This window comes from Pongo abelii, chromosome 2 (assembly GCF_028885655.2).
Source record: "Pongo abelii isolate AG06213 chromosome 2, NHGRI_mPonAbe1-v2.0_pri, whole genome shotgun sequence".
Lineage (NCBI taxonomy): Eukaryota > Metazoa > Chordata > Mammalia > Primates > Hominidae > Pongo > Pongo abelii.
The window spans coordinates 165,516,723-165,542,298 of NC_085928.1; the positions used below are offsets into that span (position 1 = coordinate 165,516,723).

At 41.5% G+C, this 25,576-nt stretch overlaps 1 protein-coding gene across 2 annotated transcripts in view; it reads right to left on the minus strand.

The window, feature by feature from the left end:
* Positions 1-8,151, minus strand: part of C2H3orf33 (chromosome 2 C3orf33 homolog) — a 49,953-nt gene extending 41,802 nt beyond the window's left edge. Inside the window, exons 1-2 of one of the 2 annotated variants that reach the window (XM_063722291.1) lie at positions 7,928-8,151; positions 4,331-4,390 (exon numbers count right to left, since the gene is read on the minus strand). In XM_063722291.1, coding sequence (XP_063578361.1) covers positions 4,331-4,390; positions 7,928-8,041 — 174 coding nt within the window. In that variant the 5' untranslated portion in view covers positions 8,042-8,151. Of the gene's footprint in view, positions 1-4,330; positions 4,391-7,767 lie in introns of both variants that reach the window. The other variant, XM_063722292.1, reaches the window with a different exon arrangement.
* Positions 8,152-25,576: the final 17,425 nt, after the last annotated feature.

Consider the following 25,576-nt stretch of genomic DNA (forward strand, 5'->3'; position numbering starts at 1 on the left):
AAAGCAGGAAAGATCCAAAATTGACACCCTAACATCACAATTAAAAGAACTAGAAAAGCAAGAGCAAACACATTCAAAAGCTAGCAGAAGGCAAGAAATAACTAAAATCAGAGCAGAACTGAAGGAAATAGAGACACAAAAAATCCTTCAAAAAATTAATGAATCCAGGAGCTCATTTTTTGAAAGGATCAACAAAATTGATAGACCGCTAGCAAGACTAATAAAGAAGAAAAGAGAGAAGAATCAAATAGACGCAATAAAAAATGATAACGGGGATATCACCACCGATCCCACAGAAATACAAACTACCATCAGAGAATACTACAAACACCTCTACGCAAATAAACTAGAAAATCTAGAAGAAACGGATGAATTCCTCGACACATACACCCTCCCAAGACTAAACCAGGAAGAAGTTGACTTTCTGAACAGACCAATAACAGGCTCTGAAATTGTGGCAATAATCAATAGCTTACCAACAAAAAAGAGTCCAGGACCAGATGGATTAACAGCCGAATTCTACCAGAGGTACAAGGAGGAACTGGTACCATTCCTTCTGAAACTATTCTAGTCAATAGAAAAAAGAGGGAATCCTCCCTAACTCATTTTATGGGGCCAGCATCATCCTGATACCAAAGCCGGGCAGAGACACAACAAAAAAAGAGAATTTTAGACCAGTATCCTTGATAAACATTGATGCAAAAATCCTCAATAAAATACTGGCAAACCAAATCCAGCAGCACATCAAAAAGCTTATCCACCATGATCAAGTGGGCTTCATCCCTGGGATGCAAGGCTGGTTCAATATACGCAAATCAATAAATGTAATCCAGCATATAAACAGAACGAAAGACAAAAACCACATGATTATCTCAATAGATGCAGAAAAGGCCTTTGACAAAATTCAACAACGCTTCATGCTAAAAACTCTCAATAAATTAGGTATTGATGGGACGTATCTCAAAATAATAAGAGCTATCTATGACAAACCCACAGCCAATATCATACTGAATGGGCAAAAACTGGAAGCATTCCCTTTGAAAACTGGCACAAGACAGGGATGCCCTCTCTCACCACTTCTATTCAACATAGTGTTGGAAGTTCTGGCCAGGGCAATCAGGCAGGAGAAGGAAATAAAGGGTATTCAATTAGGAAAAGAGGAAGTCAAATTGTCCCTGTTTGCAGATGACATGATTGTATATCTAGAAAACCCCATTGTCTCAGCCCAAAATCTCCTTAAGCTGATAAGCAACTTCAGCAAAGTTTCAGGATACAAAATCAATGTACAAAAATCACAAGCATTCTTATACACCAATAACAGACAAACAGAGAGCCAAATCATGAGTGAACTCCCATTCACAATTGCTCCAAAGAGAATAAAATACCTAGGAATCCAACTTACAAGGGATGTGAAGGACCTCTTCAAGGAGAACTACAAACCACTGCTCAATGAAATAAAAGAGGATAGAAACAAATAGAAGAACACTCCATGCTCATAGACAGGAAGAATCAATATCATGAAAATGGCCATACTGCCCAAAGTAATTTATAGATTCAATGCCATCCCCACCAAGCTACCAATGACTTTCTTCACAGAATTGGAAAAAACTACTTTAAAGTTCATATGGAACCAAAAAAGAGCCCGCATCACCAAGTCAATCCTAAGCCAAAAGAACAAAGCTGGAGGCATCACGCTACCTGACTTCAAACTATACTACAAGGCTACAGTAACCAAAACAGCATGGTACTGGTACCAAAACAGAGATATAGATCAATGGAACAGAACAGAGCCGTCAGAAATAACGCCACATATCTACAACTATCTGATCTTTGACAAACCTGAGAAAAACAAGCAATGGGGAAAAGATTCCCTATTTAATAAATGGTGCTGGGAAAACTGGCTAGCCATATGTAGAAAGCTGAAACTGGATCCCTTCCTTACGCCTCATACAAAAATTAATTCAAGATGGATTAAAGACTTAAACGTTAGACCTAAAACCATAAAAACCCTAGAAGAAAACCTAGGCATTACCATTCAGGACATAGGCATGGGCAAGGACTTCATGTCTAAAACACCAAAAGCAATGGCAACAAAAGCCAAAATTGACAAATGGGATCTAATTAAACTCAAGAGCTTCTGCACAGTAAAAGAAACTACCGTCAGAGTGAACAGGCAACCTACAAAATGAGAGAAAATTTTCGCAAGCTACTCATCTGACAAAGGGCTAATATCCAGAATCTACAATGAACTCAAACAAATTTACAAGAAAAAAACAAACAACCCCATCAAAAAGTGGGCGAAGGACATGAACAGACACTTCTCAAAAGAAGGCATTTATGCAGCCAAAAAACACATGAAAAAATGCTCACCATCACTGGCCATCAGAGAAATGCAAATCAAAATCACAGTGAGATACCATCTCACACCAGTTAGAATGGCAATCATTAAAAAGTCAGGAAACAACAGGTGCTGGAGAGGATGTGGAGAAATAGGAACACTTTTACACTGTTGGTGGGACTGTAAACTAGTTCAACCATTGTGGAAGTCAGTGTGGCGATTCCTCAGGGATCTAGAACTAGAAATACCATTTGACCCAGCCATCCCATTACTGGGCATATACCCAAAGGACTATAAATCATGCTGCTATAAAGACACATGCACACGTATGTTTATTGCAGCATTATTCACAATAGCAAAAACTTGGAACCAACCCAAATGTCCAACAATGATAGACTGGATTAAGAAAATGTGGCACATATACACCATGGAATACTATGCAGCCATAAAAAATGATGAGTTCATGTCCTTTGTAGGGACATGGATGAAACTGGAAATCATCATTCTCCGTAAACTATCACAAGAACAAAAAACCAAACACCACATATTCTCACTCACAGGTGGGAATTGAACAATGAGAACATATGGACACAGGAAGGGGAACATCACATTCTGGGGACTGTTGTGGGTTAGGGGGAGTGGGGAGGGATAGCTTTAGGAGATATACCTAATGCTAAATGGCGAGTTAATGGGTGCAGCACACCAGCATAGCACATGTATACATATGTAACTAACCTGCACATTGTGCACATGTACCCTAAAACTTAAAAGTATAATAATAATAAAATTAAATTTAAAAAAACACACAATGACCATCTAATCCACTTCTGGGTATATAACTGAAACTCAAAATAACTGAAAGCAGTATCTCAAAGAGATATCTGTACATGCATGTTCATAGCAGCATTATTCACGACAGCTAAAATATGGAAGCAACCCAAGTGTCCATCAACAAATGAACAGAAAAGCAAAACGTGATATACACTTACAATGGAATATTGTCAGTCTTAAAAAGGACAAAAATTATGATATATGCAACAACATGGATGAATCTTAGTAATACCAGGCTAAGTGAAAAAAGCCAGTCACAAAAAAATACAATATAATGCCACTTACATGAGACATCTAGAATGCTCAAAATCATAGAGACAGAAAATGGAACGATGGATGCCAGGGGATGAGAGGAAAGGGAAGTTGGAGTTATTGTTTGTTTTGTTTTGTTGTTTGAGACAGAGTTTCACTCTTGTTGCCCAGGCTGGAATGCAGTGACACAGTTTCAGCTCACTGCAACCTCTGCCTCCCAGGTTCAAGTGATTCTCCTGCCTTAGCCTCCTGAGTAGCTGGGATTACAGGCACCTGACACCACACCTGGCTAATTGTTTGTATTTTTAGTAGAGACAGGGTTTCATCATGTTGGCCAGGCTGCTCTCGAACTCCTGACCTCAGGTGATCCACCCGCCTCAGCCTCTCGAAGTGCTGGGATTACAGGCATAAGCCACCGCCCTGTCCCCTGGAGTTGTTTAATGGGCATAGAAAAAATATTATGTCTATTATGCTACCAATAAAACATTATTGAAAGAGCTAAGAAAATGTGCTAACTGGAAGCACAAATTATTGAGTGCTAAGGGACATAATTCAACTGTGGTCTAAATCAAAAAGCACCACAAGAAAACACTTTAAGAAATTCTACAGTGTTTGAAATGCAAATTTAGTGATTATAACATTCTAGCAAACTAAATCCTTTTCAGATTCCTTTTTAAGCATGAAAAAAAGTGATTATGGAAATATAAACCATGCAATTACTTTCTGTAAAATCCTGTGGATGTGTTACATTTAAACCAAGACCTTAAAATATGTTCATTGTTCTAAAATACTATTGAAAAGCTACCAATACGAGTAACAATATGATACACTGTTTGAGATAAAAATTGTCTGAAATGGGAATAAACTACCTACCGCTTGTTGTAATGTCTTTTTCATTTTTTAACTTACCAGTCGAATGCTTCTCAGAAGTAACATTATTCCAGCTATGGCCATTCCAGTGCTGATGTTCTACAGAAAGAGATTTAAGGGTTAACCCTCACTAATTATTAGTCCCAATAATGAAAGCACTAATTAGAAGGTGGAAAAAAAGAAGACTGTCCTCTCTATATCTAATTGTACAAACAATGTATGTCTTTCAAATAAAGGCCCACTTCTTCAAAAACTGTCCACTCGTTCATTATGATGAATTCTTTTAACTTTTATAGTACTCAAATTCTTTCCCAATCTGGCACACAGAGACATTTATATATATATGTAAACATATACACATACATATATCTGTAAACATATACACATACATATATATGTAAACATATACACACACATATACACACCCACCCACCTCAATACACAGATACATATATGTATATAGTATTAGATGGTTCTCTACTGATCGTATTATTTAACTATCAGTTCCATCAATATATGAACTGGTCTAGTACTTCCTATACAGTACCCATAGTAATTAGTATAACCTTGCATCCATAGTAGGAATTTAAGTATTTGGTAGAAAATTTTATCACTAAAGCCTTAATATACAGTACCTTGGCAAATGTGGGTAAATGGCTGGGGAATACTAAGTGATGTTTTTTAAAGTGTTTCATTTAAACTGGGGTAGGCCTAAAGGAGTTAATGAAAAATTAAGAATCCTGCAACTCTCTCAGAAAGAGTAATAATCTAACACACTTTCCTTCCATCAATACAACTAGGTATATAAGAAATGAGATTGGCTGGGCGGGGTGGCTCACGCCTGTAATCCCAGCACTTTGGGAGGCGGAGGCAGGCGGATCACGAGGTCAGGAGATCGAGACCATCCTGACTAAAACGGTGAAACCTCGTCTCTACTAAAAATACAAAAAATTAGCCAGGCGTGGTGTGGGCGCCTGTAGTCCCAGCTACTCAGGAGGCTAAGGCAGGAGAATCGCTTGAATCCGGGAGGCAGAGGTTGCAGTGAGCCGAGATTGTGCCACTGCACTCCAGCCTGGGTAACAGAGTAAGACTCAGTCTCAAAAAAAAAAAAAAAAAAGAAATGAGATTGAGGCCAGGTGTGGTGCCTCACGCCTGTAATCTCAGCACTTGGGGAGGCCGAGGCAGGTGGATCACTTGAAGTCAGGAGTTTGAGACCAGCCTGGCCAACATGGTGAAACCTCATCTCTACTAAAAATACAAAAAACTAGCTGGACGTGGTAGCACACATCTGTAATTCCAGCCACTCAGGAGGCTGAGGCACGAGAATCGCTAGAACCCAGGAGGTGGAGGTTGCAGTGAGCCGAGATTGTGCCACTGCACTCCAGCCTGGGCAACAGAGTGAGACTCTGTCTCAAAGGAAAAAAGAGGCCGGGCGCAGCGGCTCGTGCCTGTAATTCCAGCACTTTGGGAGGCCAAGGCGGGCAGATCACCTGAGGTCAGGAGTTCGAGACCAGCCTGGCCAACATGGTGAAACCCCATCTCTACTAAAAATACAAAAATTAGCCAGGCTTGGTGGCAGGCACCTGTAATCCCAGCTACTCAGGAGTGTTAGGCAGGAGAATCACTTGAACCCGGGAGGCAGAGGTTGCAGTGAGCTGAGATCACACCATTGCACTCCAGCCTGGGTGACAAGTGGGAGACTTCGTCTAAAAAAACAGAAAAAAGAAATATGCACAAAGGTACATACTCTGGGTTCTGTGATTGGATTATTTGTAATATTATAACTATGTTCTAATTTACACAACTTCCTCCCATAATCCTTCTGAAGTCATTTTTTAATTTGAAATAACCCATGCATCTATTACTGCTTAACTGGAAGAAATGAGTTTTCACCAATTAACACATATATTATTTACCATTCAGTGATGCTACAAATATTTATCTAGGACTTACTAAGTAGCAGGCATTACTCTAAGAACTGGGGCTACAATGGTGAGTGAAAACAGGCATGGCTTTGGACTTTGTGCTGCTTGGCTGCAGAGCATTTGCAAAGTTATCTTACTCAACTTTTCAGTATTATTTTTTAAAGTTAATGATTCCTTCTGAAAACATTTTCTTCACTTGGCTTCTAGAACACCTGGCTGTCCTGACTTTCTTACTACCTCACTGTCTGCTTCCTCTTAGTCTTCGCCGACCTCCTCTTTACTCCCAGATTCTCAATGTTATAATCCCCCAAATTCTAGGGCTTCTTCAGTAGCTTTTCTCACTTGCTCTGAGATGTTATTCAAGCCCACGGCTTTAAATGCTACTTAAGGTTTATGCAGGTCATTCCCAATGTTCTATGTCAGGTTCTGATCTCCCTTCAACACCGGACCCCATATCCAGTTGCCAAGAACAGCATCTACAATTCTGCTTAGAAGTCTAATAACGATCTTCAAATTTGCACATCTCCATGTACGTGTCCAAAAAGTTCTCTAGATTTTCCCCAATAAATCATTTATTCCAACTCCTTCTCCTTATCAGCAACTATTACCAGCCTCCTTGGACCTCTTTCTTTGTACCTCACACCCAAACAATTCATATCACCACAATTCTGTGTCTTAGCCACAACCCTCTCTTGCCTGGTGGCCTAACATGTCTGTCTCTTGCTTCAACTCCAGAGGCTTAGTGCTTCACTTAAAAAAAAAAAAAAAAAAAAAAAAAAGGCAGGGCACCAGTGGCTGATGCCTACAATCCCAATGCTTTGGGAGGTCGAGGCGGGCAGATCTCTTGAGACCAGGAGTTCAAGGCCAGCCTGGGCAACACAGGAAGACCTTGCCTCTACAAACAAAAAACAAATTAGCCTGGTGTGGTGACAAGTGCCTTGTAGCCCCAGCTACTCGGGAGCCTGAGGTGGGAGGATTGCTTAAGCCCAGGAAGTGGAGGCTGCAATGAGACATAATGGTGCCACTGCACTCCAGGCGTGACAAAGGGAGACCCTGTCTCAAAAAAAAGAAATCTATTCGGGAGGCTGAGGTGGGAGATCACTTGAGGCCAGGAGTTGGAGGCCAGCCTGGACAACATAGCAAGATTACCAGTCTCTAAAAGAAAGTAGTCGATGGGGTAGCGCAACCTGTGGTTCCAGCTACTCGGGAGGCTGAAGTGGGGGCCGAAGGGGGTGGAGCAGCAGCAGTGAGCTATGATCGTGCCACTGCACTCCAGCTTGGGCCAGAGAGGAATACCCTGTCCCTAAAAAATAAAATTAAAAATAAATAAAAATTAGAAATGCTCTCTCCCAAAGCGTACAGGACTTCCCTGCTCTTCCTCGGTCTCCTCTCTGGGCCTTCCCCAAATGCTCTAATGGACCAGGTGGCATCCCCGAGCTGGGCTGCGTCTCACCCTTTGAGGTGCCCCCCACAGCCCAGCAAGGATCCAGCACAGTCCTTGTAATAATGAGGCGAACTGGCCCCCTGGCCCGCCCCCGGCCCTCTCCGCACACACGACACTCGCGATGTCGCCCTCTCGAGCTCACTCCCCCGCAGTTTTCTGTCGCTCCCTGGCCCCGGCGGGATCCACGCCTGAGGCCTCACGTTGTTCTCAGGGTCGCTCTGTGCCGCCCCGCGCCCACCACCCGTCCAGACTGCGTGGCCGCAGTACCCGGACTAGGCGGAGGTGGTCGTCTGCCCACTGCGAGATCCGAGCCACGACGTTAGTCTCCATTCCGTCCTTGTCGGCAGACGGCGAGCCAGTGGCCGCGGGCTGCCCCGCCATGTTCCCGGCCTCCTGCGAGCGGGCCCTGCGCTCCTCCCGGCTGGCGGCAGGGGGCGCCGCGCACCTCGGGAAGGCGGCGGGGTCGCCTTCCCCGCGGACCGGGGTGGCCCTGCGACCTGCAGTCGCCAGTGGGCGGGCCCCAGATATCAGACGTCTTAACAGTGCCCCAACCGCTTTTATGCAGGGTGAGTCCACGATGCAGGCGATCTCAGAGCAGCACTGCGGGGGCTGAAGCATTCCCGATCAAGTTAGTAGGGTGATTATCAGCTGGTGACTTCAATTCACCCAGCCGCAGCGTGGTTTCCGCAGGTGCCACACAAGGAAGGAAATTGAAAATTCATTCCTTCCACCTGCTCCCAAGGAAAAGCATATGCATATTTTTTAACCAAATACGGCCTGTCCTTGAAACCTATGCATATTTCTTATATTCGAATTGTGCTTTAAAGTTTTAAGAGCTGCTCTGAAAACCTAATATCGCATGCTCTAAATCTTTGAGCTGTTAGAAAACAGTAGTTAATACATTTTAAATAAAACAAAATTTAGATACAGAGCAGTGCAAATAATATGGTAACATTTGTGTAATAAATATGGTAACATTTGTGTAATAAAAATATATATTGAGGCCGGGTGTGGTGGCTCCTGCCTGTAATACTAACACTTTGGGAGACCGAGGTGGGCGGATTACTTGAGGTCAGGGGTTCGAGACCAGCCTGGCCCACATGGCGAAATTCCGTCTCTACTAAAAATACAAAAATTATCCGAACGTGGTGGTACGCGCCTATAATCCCAGCTACTCAAGAGGCTGAGGCAAGAGAATCGCTTGAACCTGGGAAGCGGAGGTTGCAGTGAGCCAAGATCATGCCACTACACTCCAGCCTGGGTAACAGAGCAAGACTGCATCCAAATAAATAAATAAATACTAAATACTATACAAGAAACTAGTAACAGTGACTACTCCTGGGAGAGGGAAGGTAGGAAAGGGCAAGAGGTTTCACAATTTGCCAGCTCTAATAAACATTTTTCAGTGATAGAAATGTCCTGTAGATTCATGTGGGTATTGCCTGCATGAAATGTGGCTACTGAAATCAAGGAACTGAATTTTTAACTTTATTAATTTTAATTAATTTAGTCACATATGGCTAGTGGCTACCATATTGGGGAGTGCAATTATACTACTGGAGTTTTTATTTTTTTTACTTTATGCAAATATTACCTTTAAAATTCAAAACAGACTATGTTGTATTCCTAACAATACATATTATGAGTTGTGGCTTCAAGGAGTGTATTGTCTCTGTGTTATAGCCAATAGAAAGTAAATAACGGCCGGGCATGGTGGCTTACCCCTGTAATCCCAGCACTTTGGGAGGCTGAGGAGGTTGAATCATGAGATCAGGAGATCGAGACCATCCTGGCTAACACGGTGAAACCCCGTCTCTACTAAAAATACAAAAAAATTAGCCAGGCGTGGTGGCACGCACCTGTAGTCCCAGCTACTCAGGAGACTGAGGCAGGAGAATCACTTGAACCCAGGAGGCAAAGGTTGCAGTGAACCAAGATTGCACCACTGCACTCCAGCCTGGGCAACAGAGCAAGACTCTGTCTCAAAAAAAAAGAAAAGAAAGAAAGTAAATAACAATCATTGACACTTGGGTCTTGCTTGCTATGTGCCAGGTATTGTTCTAGGTGCTTTTCAGACATTAACTCTCTTCATCCTCCCAGCAACCTTATGAGGTAGGCACTATTATTAACCCCAGTTTTACAGAGCAAGTATGCACAGAATGATTAAGGCAGTAGCTAAGGTCACCTAGCCAAGAAGTGATAAACTGGGATGTTGTGCAGGCATTCAACTCAGCCAATTGGCTCACTCTGTGCAGTTAACCACAACACTGTCTCTTATACAGGCAATTGGCCAAATCACAAAAATACCTACAAATTTCCATCAAGGGTGGAATACAAATAATATTGGGGAAAATCCATCTACAAAGATACATATTAATCCATAATCACTATTTCCAATAAAAATATCTCTGTGTTAATAGATTTAAAATAAATTTAGTTAATAAAAGGAAAAGAAGTGTGGATTTCTTTACGGGCAATCATTTGCCTAACATTACTCCTTTTGGTTTTCCAATGTCCCATACCTCTTATCTCCTATCTGCTAGCATTTTCACTGTCCTAGTTGAAGACAGGTTAGTCCATTCTCCCTACTTTCCATCCCAAAGTCTTTCTTAATATTTAAGATGTCAGCCACCTGGACATCTCTAAGCCCTCTAAATGTCTTTAAGTCTCCTTCAATAGTGTTTCAGCATCACCTCACTAAGCACTGATGTGAGAAATGTAGTGCTTGTTCCAGGACTTCTGCAGATTAATCAGAGACTTATGCTCCTGAGTTAGCTCCACTAAGGAACACTCTTCCTTTTCCTACTGGTAATTTCTGAGAATTCACTGAATAAGATGATTACATGACCTCAACAGAGAGATATACATGAAAAGACACACTTAGATTCACTGCCCCATCCCTTAATTTCCTACTGAACATGAACATATCTGTAATAGACTCTTACTGAATGTTTGAAATTAATGAGGTGGAATTATCATTTAAAAAATTGATTGGAGGGGTTGGGCACGGTGGCTCATGCCTATAATCCCAGCACTTTAGGAGGCCGAGGCTGGCAGATCACCTGAGGTCAGGAGTTCGAGACCAGCCTGACCAGTATGGAGAAATCCCATCTCCACTAAAAAATACAAAAAAATTAGCCAAGCGTGGTGGCGCATGCCTGTAATCCCAGCTACTCAGGAGGCTGTGGCAGGATAATTGCTTGAACCCGGGAGTCAGAGGTTGCAGTGAGCTGAGATCATGCCATTACATTCCAGCCTGGGCAACAAGAGCGAAACTCCGTCTCAAAAAAAAAAATTGATTGGATACTAATGTAAGTGTTCCCAGAGACCAAAGAAAAAGAAAAAAGTTGAATATTTCATGAGAATCTCACCCCAGTTTCTAGCCATGGTTCCCAGTTTCAAAGTCAACCATTCTATTTTTCTTACACAACATACCTCAGGATCAGATGAGGTCATGATTTCCTTGCTCTTCAAACTATTATCACTTTTTCATCCTCTTCAGGATTTCATTGGGGCTGTGATCTTGTGATTTCCCATGACTCCCTCTTATTCACTGAAGATTTTACATCTGACTTAAAGACTTTATCTTCATCTCAATTCCTCTCATTATTCTGATCTCTTAGTTGTTTGACTGTCATGCCCAGTGACCTTTACTTCTTCCCTACTTCAGCCATCCACTTCTATAGTCACACCTTGGAACTTTTCTTCACCAGAAATTACCACATCCACAATCACAGTGCTAACACCTCACTCTCCTGCAACAACTTTCAGTTCTTCTGGCTCACTTGTAAAAATACCCGTTACAAATAATCCTTTGAGTTAATTGAGATGCCAGTCCACTGAACCACCATGATCTATTCATCACCTCCCTCTAGAATTCAGTTGCCGTATTACCCAGCTTGGACTCAATAGTTTATCCTTACAATTACTCCCTTGAAAGTATTCTGACCTCCCATCTTCCTCTGCCTCTTTTGCACTTGCCTGGCAAAACCCCAAAATGGGACTATACCCAACTTCCACCAGTTGGAGTAAGATATGGTGAGATCTTCAGCTTTTTAAAAGAGAAGCTGGGGCTAGGCGCGCTGGCTCACGCCTGTAATCCCACCAATTTGGGAGACCAAGGAGGGCGGATCACCTGAGGTCAGGAGTTAGAGACCAGCCTGACCAACATGGAGAAACCCCATCTCTACTAAAAATATAAAAATTAGCTGGGTGTGGCCTGTAGTGCCTATAATCCCGGCTACTTGCGAAGCTGAGGCAGGAGAATCCCTTGAACCTGGGAGGCAGAGGTTGTGGTGAGCTGAGATCGCGCCATTGCACCCCAGCCTGGGCAACGAGAGCGAAACTCCATCTCAAAAAAGAAAAGAAAAGAAAAGAAAAGCTGGAAATCTAGATTTTTATATGAAATCTCCCTGTTTTAAAACTAAAATTAAGGGTTGGCACCATACTGCACTAAGTATGGATATGCCCTGAGGCAGAAACTACATTCTTTTGGTCTATTACCTCTGCTTTAAGGGTACTCCATTGCTCAAGACCGGCCTGACCAACATGGTGAAACCCCATCTCTACTAAAAATACAAAATTATCAGGGCATGGTGGCAAATGCCTGTAGTCCCAGCTACTCAGGAAGCTGAAGCAGGAGAATCGCTTGAACCTGGGAGGCAGAGGTTGCAGTGAGCCGAGATGCGCCATTGCACTCCAGCCTGGGCAACAACAGCGAGACTCCATCTCAAAATAAATAAATAAATAAATAAATAAATAAAAGTCAGGGGGGTACTCCATTGTTCTTTGAGTAAAATCAAAACTCCTCAGGTTCACACGCAAGGCCCTGCATGATCTAGACCCTGCCTGTCTCTCCAAGCTCATCTTTCCTACTCCCTACTTCATTCGTTATGCCTCAAACATACTGACCTTTTCTCTTTTCTTCACAATGCTAGATTCACCCCTGTCTGAAAGCCTTTACACTCACTGGTCCCTCAGCCAAGAATACCCTGATCCTTCTACCTTTATGTTTTCCCACAGCCCCTCACCACCACCACCATCACCAAGCTGCCTCATTATCCTTCATATCTCATTTTAAACATCATATCCACAAGAGGTGTTTTCTAGCACTCTCTCAAGTAAGTCTGCACCATCCATAACACAAATTTATAATTTTAGGATTGATATGCTTTTTTTCCCCCTTTCTCCCCCACTATAGAACAGGGACTGTGTCTTTTTACTATGTCTCTCTGTCTATGACTTAATACCCAGTGTTGAGCATAGTTCCTGATACATAGGAGACTCTAATTAAGTATTAGCCGAATGAAAGAGATACTTTTCAATTATCTAAACTGCAAAATGTCTACCATCCTTCCTTCTCTTCTAAGATGAGTCTATTTCTGTCCTCATCCTCTTCCCTTCCATTCCCTTCCATTCTCTACAGCCATTAGAGAGAGCAGAGGTAGTAACTTGAATCCACACTAAGAATTAAAGAGTGCCAGTAAAGGTAACTAAACAGATAAATATAAAATACAGTATAAATGTTTTTGTTTATAGTTCTTTCCTTCTCCTATATGATCTAAAGGGCAACTGGAATAAAACCATAATCATAAAACTGTGTAGATGGGCTTATAATAAAGATATAATTTGAATGGCAATAAAAGCTCAAAGGATTGGGGGAGGGAACAGCTATATTGGAGCAAAGTTTTTGTATCTATTAAAATTAAGTTGATATTCATCTGAACTAGATTGTTTTAAGATGTTAATTGCAATCATTAGAGTAACCACTAAGAAAATAACTCACTCTATAATTACCAGAGTAACCACTAAGGAAATAACTCACAAAATTGTCATCACTAGAGCAACCACTAAGAAAACAACTCACAAAACCACTAAGAAAAGGAAAAGAAGGCCAGGCTCGGTAGCTCACGCCTGTAATCCCAGCATTTTGGGAGGCCAAGGCGGATGGATCACGAGGTCAGGAGTTCAAGACCAGCCTGGCCAAGATAGTGGAACCCCATCTCTACTAAAAATGCAAAAATTAGCCAGGCCTGGTGGCGGGCACCTGTAATCCCAGCTACTCGGGAGGCTGAGGCAGAGAACCGAATTGCTTGAACCCGAGAGGAAGAGGTTGCAGTGAGCGTAGATCACACCACTGCACTCCAGCCTGGGCAGCAGAGTGAGACTCCGTCTCGATAAAAAAAAAAAAGGAAAAGAAATAGAAAGGTAATTAATTTGGCCTATTAGAAAATATCTTTTAACACAAAGGAAGGCAATAAGCCACAAACACTGTCCCCCTTGTCAGGGAGCAGAAGTTTATGATCCCTACGAATACTATCATTAACCTATCTTCAGCAACTCTATTTTTGCCTCACTGGGTATTTCTTATTCTCCTTCCTCTACTAACACATACATGGTATCTCTCCCATACAACCTTCTAAAAAACTATTGTAAAAATTGATTATATGAATTGGAATAACTCCTGTCACACTCAACTATATCAGAATCAAGGGACCAGGGGTAAAAAGCCCCAAGGCACAAAGCAGTTCCTCTAGGAACTGTCTGGCAGCCTCTCCTTAGCTTCTGAAACAGCATATTATAACCTTAAGACTAATTTTACCTAATAGCTGCCAAAACAACCTGAGACTAAGTAATTGCAGTTTTTGACATTACTTTCAATGGCAATTACTTTTACCTACCGCCCTCACTCACCCATCAGAGCTTGCCAGCTCCCAAAAGACTTCGCCAGCACCTGTTAACTCTTTCAAAACATTTTATGTTACATTTCTCTTTCCCAATAAAACCTCAACATATTCCTTTTTTTTTTTTTTTTTTTTTTGACATTCTGAAGACCATTCTGGTCTGTTCTTATGCCCCAAATTGCAATTCTATTTTTATCTATATTCCTGAATAAAACCTTTTGCTTAGAGATTCATTTCTATATTTTATTTTATGTTGACACTATAATTGGTCTAGTCATTGTCATCCCTATCAAGCAAAATTATCATGCCAGACCACCTAATGGGCTGCTAGCTGATCTATAAACTGGCTATCGTCTGTCAGGGGCTCACCCCTCCAGCACAATCAGCTTGGATCACTATGACAAGGCCAAGTGGACAAGAACATGGCCACTTAATCTTTTTTTTTTTTTAGACCGCGTTTCGCTCTTGCTGCCCAAGCTGGAATGCAATGGCGCGATCTCAGCTCACTGCAACTTCCGCCTCCTGGGTTCAAGTGATTCTCCTGCCTCAGCCTCCTGAGTAGCTAAGATTACAGGCACGCCCCCACCACACCCAGCTAATTTTTTGTATTTTTAGTAGAAACAGGGTTTCACCATGTTAACCAGTTAGCTAGGCTGGTCTTGAACTCCTGACCTCAGATGATCCACCTGCCTCGGCCTCCCAAAGTGCTGGGATTACAGGTATGAGCCACCACTACAGGCCAATTTTAAGAAAAGATTAATCTTAATCTTAATCTTAAGAAAAAGTTAATCTTAAGAAAAAGTTAGAGTTGCTTTGCTCAACCTGGGGCTCTCAGCATGTCATTTGTCCTCAGAAGTGTGACACATATATAGAAGATACAACCTCCTCTCCAAGGCATTCTAGACAAAATTAATCAGTCTCCTTAGTTCTCTCATTGCCCTTTCTTTGCTCAGCAAATTATAAACCTCTAAAGGGTGAAGATATGTGAAGAAATTTATGTTCTTTGTACAATGTGCACTTTACAGAAAAGATAGTCAATAAATGTGTTGAATCAAAGTAAGATACAAAGATCTTCCCACCATGGCTTCACAATGTGTTGAGATTATAGGTGTGAGCCACCAGGCCCAGCCTCTATTTCTTTAAGAGATAAATTGAGCCGGGCGTGGTGGCTCACGCCTGTAATCCCAGCACTTTGGGAGGCCAAGGCGGGCAGATCACAAGCTCAGGAGATTGAGACCATCCTGGCTAACACGGTGAAACCCCGTCTCTACTAAAAATACAAAAAATTAGCCGGGCATGGTGGCAGGCACCTGTAGTCCCAGCTACTTGGGAGGCTGAGGCAGGAAAATGGCATGAACCTCAGGAGGCAGAGGTTGCAGTGAGCCAAGATTGCGCCACCGGACTCCAGCCTGGGTGACAGAGTGAGACTCCATCTCAAAAAAAAAAGAAAAAAAGAGATAAATTGCAAGAAAAACAAAAAAGATAACAGGAGTACCTATAGATTATAAAACTCTTAGCACCAACCAAAACATATGGATTATGATTCAAACATATACATGTTAATATACGTGTTAATATACATGCATAAATCGTGAGGAGACATCCAACAAACCAAATTGAGGGACATTTTTCAGGTTTCTTTTTTTTTTTTTGAGACAGAGTCTTGCTCTGTCGCCCAGGCTGGAGTGCAGTGGCGTGATCTTGGCTCACTGCAGGCTCCGCCCCCCGGGGTTCATGCCATTCTCCTGCCTCAGCCTCCCGAGTAGCTGGGACTACAGGTGCCCGCCACCACGCCCGGCTAATTTTTTGTATTTTTAGTACAGACGGAGTTTCACCGTGTTAGCCAGGATGGTCTCGATCTCCTGACCTCGTGATCCGCACGCCTTGGCCTCCCAAAGTGCTGGGATTACAGGCGTGAGCCACCACACCCGGCCTCATTTTTCAGGTTTCAAGAGCATCAAATACAAAGAATGACTGGGAAATTCCAGATTAAGGAAAACTAAAGAAACATAGAAACTAAATATAATTTGTAATCTTAGATTAGATTCTATACTTAGCCAGAATCTAATTGGGTCTATCGTCAAAATTTGAATGAGGTTTGTAAATTAAATGATAAAAATGTGTGAATATGAATTTCCTAAATCTGGGGGTTGTACTGTGGTTACATAGGAGAGTGTTCTTGTTTTTTGAAAATGCACAGAGTATTAAGGGATAATTAAGATATTACAGGAGCCTCATTGGTGCAATGTATTCTGAATAATTGTGAAAAATAGTTCTGAAAAAATTATGTGTTTATATGTATGGCTAGATAGATAAAGACAAAAAGAGGATAAGGAATATGGGGTAAAATACAAAAATTAGGATATCCACATGTGGTCTTGATCCTATTTTTGCCATTTTACTATGTTTCTAAATTTTTGTTTGTTTGGAGACATGGTCTCACTCTGTTGGTCAGGCTGGAGTGCAGTGGTGCCATCATAGCTCACTGTAGTCGACCTCCTGGGCTCCAGTGATCCTCCTGCCTCCATTTCTCCAGTAGCTGGGGCTACAGGGGTGTGCCATCAAACCCGGCTAATTTTTTAATATTTTGTACAGACAATGTCCTGCCATGTTGCTCAGGCTGGTCTCAAATTCCTGGGCTCAAGGAATCTTCCCACATCGGCCTCCCAAAATGCTGGCATTATAGGTGTGAGCCATGGCATCTGGCCTCCACATATTTTTAATGGAAAACAATATAGAAAGGGAAGGTGGTTGGAGATATACTTGTTATTGAAGCTGAGTAATGGGTTATATAATATAGATTTTAAGTCAGGGCTGGCCTTTGCTCTTTCTTTGCCCCGGTAATCTCTAAACCCTCAGCATATCCTGCCTGATAAGAATGTCCGTTATCTTGGGAATTTGGATCACACAAACTCATTTACAGTGGAGGCTTTGAGTCTTGGGATATCAGTTTGACCTCCAGAGGAGCTAGAGACTGAGGTCAGCTGTATAGTCAGTCAAGCATGATGTCCCAATAAAAACTGTGGACACCAAAGCTTGGGGGAGCTTTCCTGGTTGGCACTGCTCCATGTGTCTTGTCATACATCATTGCTGGGAGGGGTCAATGTTGTCCATGACTCTACAGGGAGAGGACAACTGGAATCTCCACCTTTAGAACCCTTCTGGCCTCTGCCCTATGCATAGATCAAGTTTCCAAATCAGTGCTAGATCCTTTGTAGATTTTAATCTGTATCCTTTCCCTGTAACCCACCATTACCATGAGTATAACAGCTTTAAGTGAGTTCTGAGTCGTTTTAACAAATTATCACACCTGAGGGTGGTCTTAGGCTCCCCTGAACTCTGCAGTTTGTGTCAAAAGTATTGGCGGTTTTGTGGATGGTTCTATTTAACTCTTCATGGGCTCATTGTTACTCTGTCTACTTTTATATGTTCAAATTTTTCCATAATAAAGTGTTAACGGGCCAGGCGCAGTGGCTCACACCTGTAATCCCAGCACTTTGGGAGGCCGAGGCAGGCAGATCACCTTAGGTCAGGAGTTCAAAACCAGCCTGGCCAACATGGTGGAACCCCCACCTTCACTAAAAATACAAAAATTAGCTGGGTGTGCTGGCAAGTGCCTGTAATCCCTGCTACTCAGCAGGCTGAGGCAGAAGAATCGCTTGAACCTGGGAGGCGGAGGTTGCAGTGAGCCAAGATCACGCCATTGCACTCCAGCCTGGGCGACAAGAGTGAAACTCTGTCTCAAAAAAAAAAAAAAAAAGTTAACAAATAATTTTTAAAAAATATTCCTTATCCTACAGAAGTCAATTCAAAACACAATATTGTAGCTCAGTGGTATTCTTACTGATATGAATGAGATTGGTATATTAGACTCACTTGTCAAGTTTAATTTTGTTCTCCAAAATTACATGTCCAAATAATGTGCATATGTGTGTGGATGCACACATGCATATATATGTGTTAAGGGCATCAAATACAAAGGACGACTTGGAAACTGTTCTAGAGAGAAGTTATCTGAAGTAACTCTTACACCCTAATATGTTTTCTTGAGTGGTAAACTGACAGTGAAACAGCTAGTCCTTCAGGGATTACAAATAATTAGGTATGCTTTCAGGAGTGAATGTCTTATCTTGTCTCATCACCACAGAAATACCTTTGAGATCAATTGTTCTAGAATCTCTTGCTCCCATACTCCCGGCCTCAAGTGATCCACCTGCCTTGGCTTCCCAAAGTGCTGGGATTATAGGCATGAGCCATCTCGCCCAGCCCCCTTGTGCCATATCTAGAGGGCCAAGTACTATGGCTAAATCTTTTTAACACTAAGACTTCCCTCTTAGAAATTTTTTTTTTTTTTTTGATATGGAGTTTCGCGGTTGTTGCCCAGGTTGTAGTGCAATGGCGTGATCTCAACTCACTGCAATCTCCGCCTCCTGGGTTCAAGTGATTCTCCTGCCTCAGCTTCCTGAGTAGCTGAGATTATAGACATGCACCAACACGTCTGGCTAATTTTTTTGTATTTTTAGTAGAGATGGGGTTTCTCCATGTTGGTCAGGCTGATCTCGAACTTCTGACCTCAGGTGATCTGCCCACTTGGCCTCCCAAAGTGCTGGGATTACAGGCGTGAGCCACCATGCCCAGCTCCCTCTTGAAAATTCTAAGAATTGCTGGAAAAGGATCAGAAAACTAGGCTGACTAGTTCTACCTCCAGATCTCCAGATTATACTACCTAAACTCTAAACTCAGGCTTGATTCCTTTCCAGTTGATTCCTTCCCACTTATCCGTATCTCAAACCTCTTCTGTCCTTTCAGTTGAATCTTATCCTTCAGTTTCTTTCTGACCTTATATTTACTTATATCAAAATACCTACCCAATTTTTTTTTTTAGATGAAGTCTTCCTCTGTCGCCAGGCTGGAGTACAGTGGCACAATCTCGGCTCATAGCAACCTCTGCCTCCTGGATTCAAGCAATTCTCCTGCTTCAGCCTCCTGATTAGCTGGGATTACAGGTGCGAACCACCACACCCAGCTAATTTTTTGTATTTTTAGACGGGGTTTCGTCACGTTGGCCAGGCTGGTCTCAAAGTCCTAACCTCAGGTGATACGCCTGCCTCAGCCACCCAAAGTGCTGGGATTACAAGTGTGAGCCAGCCACTGTGACCCTCCCCTACCCCAAATTAATTTCAACCTCTTTCCCCTCTCCATCAACATTTTCTTACACGTCCTCTCATATTCTCCCCATCTCCAGGTTCAGAGTATATGTCTCATTTGGTTAAAATTCTTATCCTTGACAAGCAATTATCTTCAATAAAAGGCTACTTTTAAAAGTATTTCAGCTGGGCGCAGTGTAATCCTAGCACTTTGGGAGCCGAGACGGGTGGATCACTTGAGGTCAGGAGTTAGAGACCAGTCTGGCCAACACGGCGAAACCCTGTCTCTAGTAAAAATACAAAAATTAGCCAAAAATCGCTTGATCCCGGGAGGCAGAGGTTGCAGCAAGCCGAGATTATGCCACTGCACTCCAGAATGGGCAACAGAGTGAGACTCTGTCACACACACACACACACACACAAAAGTATTTCAAATATAGGATGCGCCATGAACCAAAGGATATAAACTGGAAACTGGAGTATTAGTCCAAGAATTAGAGCTCCAACTATCCCATAAGGAACTGTCATTATTTGAGAATTTTAATTGCACAAATGGTTCAGAATAGAATAATGTTGAGCTATGAGGTGTAATGAGTGAGATGGTTATGGGAGCACAGCATTAGTGATTTAGTGGTACAAGTGTGAACCTTACTTGGAATCTGATTCTGTTAAGCAGTCTGACCTTGAACAAATCACATACTTTGTCCACACCTTTGTTCTTGTGTAAAATAGAAATTACAATAATACTTACCTTTTGGATTATGAATCCTCAAGATTAAAAGATAATTTATGTGAAGAGTGTAGAACAGTGTCTGGAATGAAGAAAGTACTAAATAAGTGTTGGCTGTTACCGTTATTAATATTTTAGGAATCTGTAATGATCTTGACACTGGATTGCTGTGGTTTTGGCAATTGTCAAAGGAAGAGCCTTTCTTTTTATTTTATTTTATTTTTTATTTTATTATTATTATACTTTAAGTTTTAGGGTACATGTGCACAATGTGCAGGTTAGTTACATATGTATACATGTGACATGCTGGTGTGCTGCACCCGAACTCAAACAAATTTACAAGAAAAAAACAAACCCCATCAAAAAGTGGGCAAAGGACATGAACAGACACTTCTCAAAAGAAGACATTTATGCAGCCAAAAAACACATGAAAAAATGCTCATCATCACTGGCTATCAGAGAAATGCAAATCAAAACCACAATAAGATACCATCTCACACCAGTTAGAATGGCAATCATTAAAAAGTCAGGAAACAACAGGTGCTAGAGAGGATGTGGAGAAATAGGAACACTTTTACACTGTTGGTGGGACTGTAAACTAGCTCAACCATTGTGGAAGTCAGTGTGGCGATTCCTCAGGGATCTAGAACTAGAAATACCATTTGACCCAGCCATCCCATTACTGGGTATATACCCAAAAGACTATAAATCATGCTGCTATAAAGACACAGGCACACGTATGTTTATTGTGGCACTATTCACAATAGCAAAGACTTGGAACCAACCCAAATGTCCAACAATGATAGACTGCATTAAGAAAATGTGGCACATATACACCATGGAATACTATGCAGCCATCAAAAATGATGAGTTCATGTCTTTTGTAGGGACATGGATGAAATTGGAAATCATCATGCTCAGTAAACTATCGCAAGAACAAAAAACCAAACACCGCATCTTCTCACTCATAGGTGGGAATTGAACAATGAGAACATATGGACACAGGAAGGGGAACATCACACTCTGGGGACTGTTGTGGGGTGGGGGGAGGTGGGAGGGATAGCTTTAGGAGATATACCTAATGCTAAATGAAGAGCCTTTCTTAGTTGTCTTCCACAGTTTATTTTTAATTGAAAAATTTTTTTGGAGACAGAGGCTTGCTCTGTTACCCAGGCTGGAGTGCAGTGGCGTGATCTTGGCTCACTAAAGCCTCTGACTCCCGAGTTCAAGTGATTCTCGTGCCTCAGCCTCCTAAGTAGCTGGGACTACAGGCACGCACCACCTCACCCAGCTAATTTTTTGTATTTTGGTAGAGATGAGGTTTCACCATATTGCCCAGGCTGGTCTTGAACTCCTGACCTCAGGTAATCACCTGCCTCGGCCTCCCAGAGTGCCAGGATTACAGGCATGAGCCAACATGACCAGCCTATAGTTTAAATAAACAGTTTAAGTTGTGGTGCTGTGGATAAGAGAGTGATTAAAAGCCCACCACTAATTTTAGAAGAGGAATGCCTTTAGGACATTGTCTTGAATTTGGGGGTAAGTATACAGTGATTCTCAAATCTGGAGTTCTCTACTTACTGCATTGGGATATAGAATGTACAATGGACAGAGTGTGTTGAAATGTGTGACTACATCATGATGATTGGTTTTAACACTGAAGGGTAACAATTGTTCTAAAGAAAGGAGTTCATATTTTCTGACTGCATTTGAAAAGAACTCTTTAATACCTGTCGTAAGTCAGAAGAACCGAGAGTATAGAAGAACCATTGGAAGGCACAATTCTAGATTGAAAGGGAATCAGCATCTCAGAAAGTAATATTGACCATGAGGAATAGGAGTTTATATAACAAAACTCTTAACTTTCAATCTTATTTCCATCAGGACTGAAGTAATGAGTATACCTTTTAATTTTTTTACAGTAATAATTTGTTAAATTTTTTAAAAGGATACTATTATCTTCACACAGTCTTCTCTAGAATTTTGCCCTACAAAGTGCCCCTTTCTCTTTTGCATTCTTACTGGCTTTATTTCCTTGGCTCACTACCTTGGTTCATTCAAGAGAATGCTCAAATTTCAACTTCTTAGAAATAAAGTATTTTGAAACAAGTCCCTATTCCTACCCATACTACCATCTTCTAAATACTATCATCTTCTAATTAACATGGAAAGCTACTCCACCGACATTTCCTACAATCAACTACACTCAAAAGCTCATGCTTCCTAGAGGCAATCTATTGTCCTTATAATTCACCTTTACACTCTCTAGAATCCATTCCTTTTCCTTTTCTAATGCTACCATTCTAGTTTAGTCTCTGTTTACTATACAGACCTTCTGCTGGGCGCGGTGGCTCACGCCTGTAATCCCAGCACTTTGGGAGGCCAAGGCGGGTGGATCACAAGGTCAGGAGATTGAGACCATCCTGGCTAACACGGTGAAACCCCGTCTCTACTAAAAATATAAAAAATTAGCCAGGCATGGTGGCGGGTGCCTGTAGTCCCAGCTACTCAGGAGGCTGAGGCAGGAGAATGGCGTGAAGCCAGGAGGCAGAGGTTGCAGTGAGCTGAGATTGCGCCACTGCACTCTAGCCTGGGCGACAGAATGAGACTCCGTCTCAAAAAAAAAAAAAAAAAAAGACCTTCTAAACTTACCTCCAATTTCATTTTATTAGAAATTGGCAGTGGAAGAAGTCATCATTAAAAATCAATGCTTATAAACCGAAAAATTTACAAGCATTTGTAAAATGCAAAATTTACAAGCTTTTGCATACTTTGGCAATATATAGATGATGACCCATGGACCAATTTCTCAGTGCAAGGCAGTATTTGATCAGCAATTATAAAAAATTGAGTTAGAACTAGAAATAAATGAATTTAAGAAGTAAAAATCTGACTTTTTCTTTGATCTTAAGTTAATAACTTAATAAAAATGTTCAAAAACCTGTAAAAGTGTTAATTTGAAATAGTTTCATTTCATTAAAAAAAAAACAAAAAAAAAACACCACCAGCCCAGAGTGTTTCTTTCTGCTTTTGTAATAATTTACATTTCCTGACTTGCAGGGTGTGATTTCTTCCAATTTTTGCATTAACTCACAGATTGCTACTAAAATAAAATTTTCTCTACTCATAGAAGTGGACTTTTTAAAAATTATCACCTTAACTTGAATTATTTGGATAATTTGCCTTATTTAGACTAGGAGAAAGCATCCAAGTTTTTAATTATCACAGGCCTCTTGACCATAATGTAATGAAAAAGTATGAGTTAACTAGAATACAACTTCAATAAACATCAGATAAAATGTCTATAATTTGTATTGTGCTGAAAGTAGACACGAAGTCTCTGGAGCAGGAAGAGACTTAATTATTATTACTTAAATTCTCTTTGGGAAGGATCTTACCCTTTGGAATATAAATGCATATCTCTAGGGAGAAGACAAGACTAGTGTCTCCGTAACTACAACAACCAGAGATGTCTTCACGGTCCCAGGTCTCATCGCCCCTTGAAATGAGCATACTGGAGAAATAAATATCTCTGTGTAATGGAATGAACTGTGCTCCTCAAAATTTATATGTTAAAGCCCTAAACACCCAATTACTGTATTTGGAATTAGGATCTTTCAGGGGATAATCAAGGCTAAGTGAGGTCATAAGGGTAGGCCCCTAAGCCCACAGGACTAGAGGAAATATCAAAGATGAATGCACACAGAGGAAGGGTTATGTGAGGACACAGCGACAAAGTGGCTGTTTCCAAATGAAGAAGAGAGGCTTCAGGCTGGGTAGAGTGGCTCATGCCTGTAATCCTAGCACTTTGGGAGGCCAAGACAGGAGGATCATTTGAAGTCAGGAGTTCAAGCCCAGCCTGGCCAACAAGGTGAAACTCCGTCTCTACTAAAAATACAAAATTAGCTGGGTGTAGTGGCCGGCATCTATAATCCCAGTTACTTGGGAGGCTGAGGTAGGAGAATTGCTTGAACTTGGGAGGCAGAGGTTACAGTGAGCCGAGATCAAGCCACTGCACTCCAGCTTGGGCAACAGAGTGAGACTATGTCTCAAAAAAAAAAAAAGAAATTCTTCAAAATTGTAAACAGCAAAGAAGCCCATACCCAAACACAACTGCTTTAAAACTAAAAGATTTTGTAATAAAAGTTCCCAGTAAAATTCTTTTTTTTTTTTCTGAGATGGAGTTTCGCTTTTGATGCCCAGGCTGGAGTGCAGTGGTGTAATCTCAGCTCACTGCAACCTCCACCTCCCAGATTCAAACGATTCTCCTGCCTCAGCCTCCCAAGTAGCAGGGATTATAGGCGCCTGCCAAAACTCCTAGCTAATTTTTATATTTTTAGTAGAGACAGGGTTTCACCATGTTGACCAGGCTCATCTCAAACTCTTGACCTCAGGTGATCCACCCGCCTTGACCTCCCACAGTACTGGGATTACAGGCGTGAACCACTGCACCTGGCCGAAATTCTTAATAATTCCAAATAAAGAAAAAGCGCCATGCTTCTACCTGCTCTCCTCTTTGTCCAGACTTTTTTTTTTTTTTTTTTTTTTTTGCGACAAGGTTTCACCATGTTTGTCAGGTTGGTCTTGAAATCCTGACCTCGTGATCCACCCACCTCGGCCTCCCAAAGTGCTGGGATTACAGGCATGAGCCACCTCGCCTGGCCCCTTATCTTTTATTAATAGTCTGGGTGGTGGCTCATGCCTGTAATCCCTGAACTTTGGGAGGCCGAGGCAGGTGGATCACCTGAAGTCAGGAGTTGGAGACCAGCCTGGCCAACATGATGAAACCCCATCTCTACTAAAAGTACAAAAAATTAGCCTGGTGTGGTGGCACCCACCTGCAATCCCAGCTACTCCAGAGGCTGGGGCAGGAGAATCGCTTGAACCCGGGAGCTGGAGGTTGCAGTGAGCCAAGATCGTGCCATTGCACTCCAGCCTGAGTGACAAGAGTGAGACTTTGTCTCAAAAAAAAAAAAAAAAAAAAAAAGATAACAATTAACTGAAAAAATAATTGAGGATGGCTTCATAAATAAAGAAAACAAAAGATTTGTTAGTAAGTGTAAGTTACTTGAAACTACTGCAGTTGGTTCTAATTATGCCAATCTACTGTAATTTTAACATAACTAATTTGAAAGTAAATTTAGCTACTACTTAATAAAAATGAAAACAAGATATTTCATTAATGTTTTATTTTTTAGAGAATCACTTTAAGCAATTAGATAACTATTTATCTAAAACACTGGATAATTTATTTCAAATATATTCCAAATACTTAAACACTGCATAAATATTAAGGTTTAACACACATCTTTTAATAAATTAACCAAATATAACTAACAGTTCAGATATACTCAAA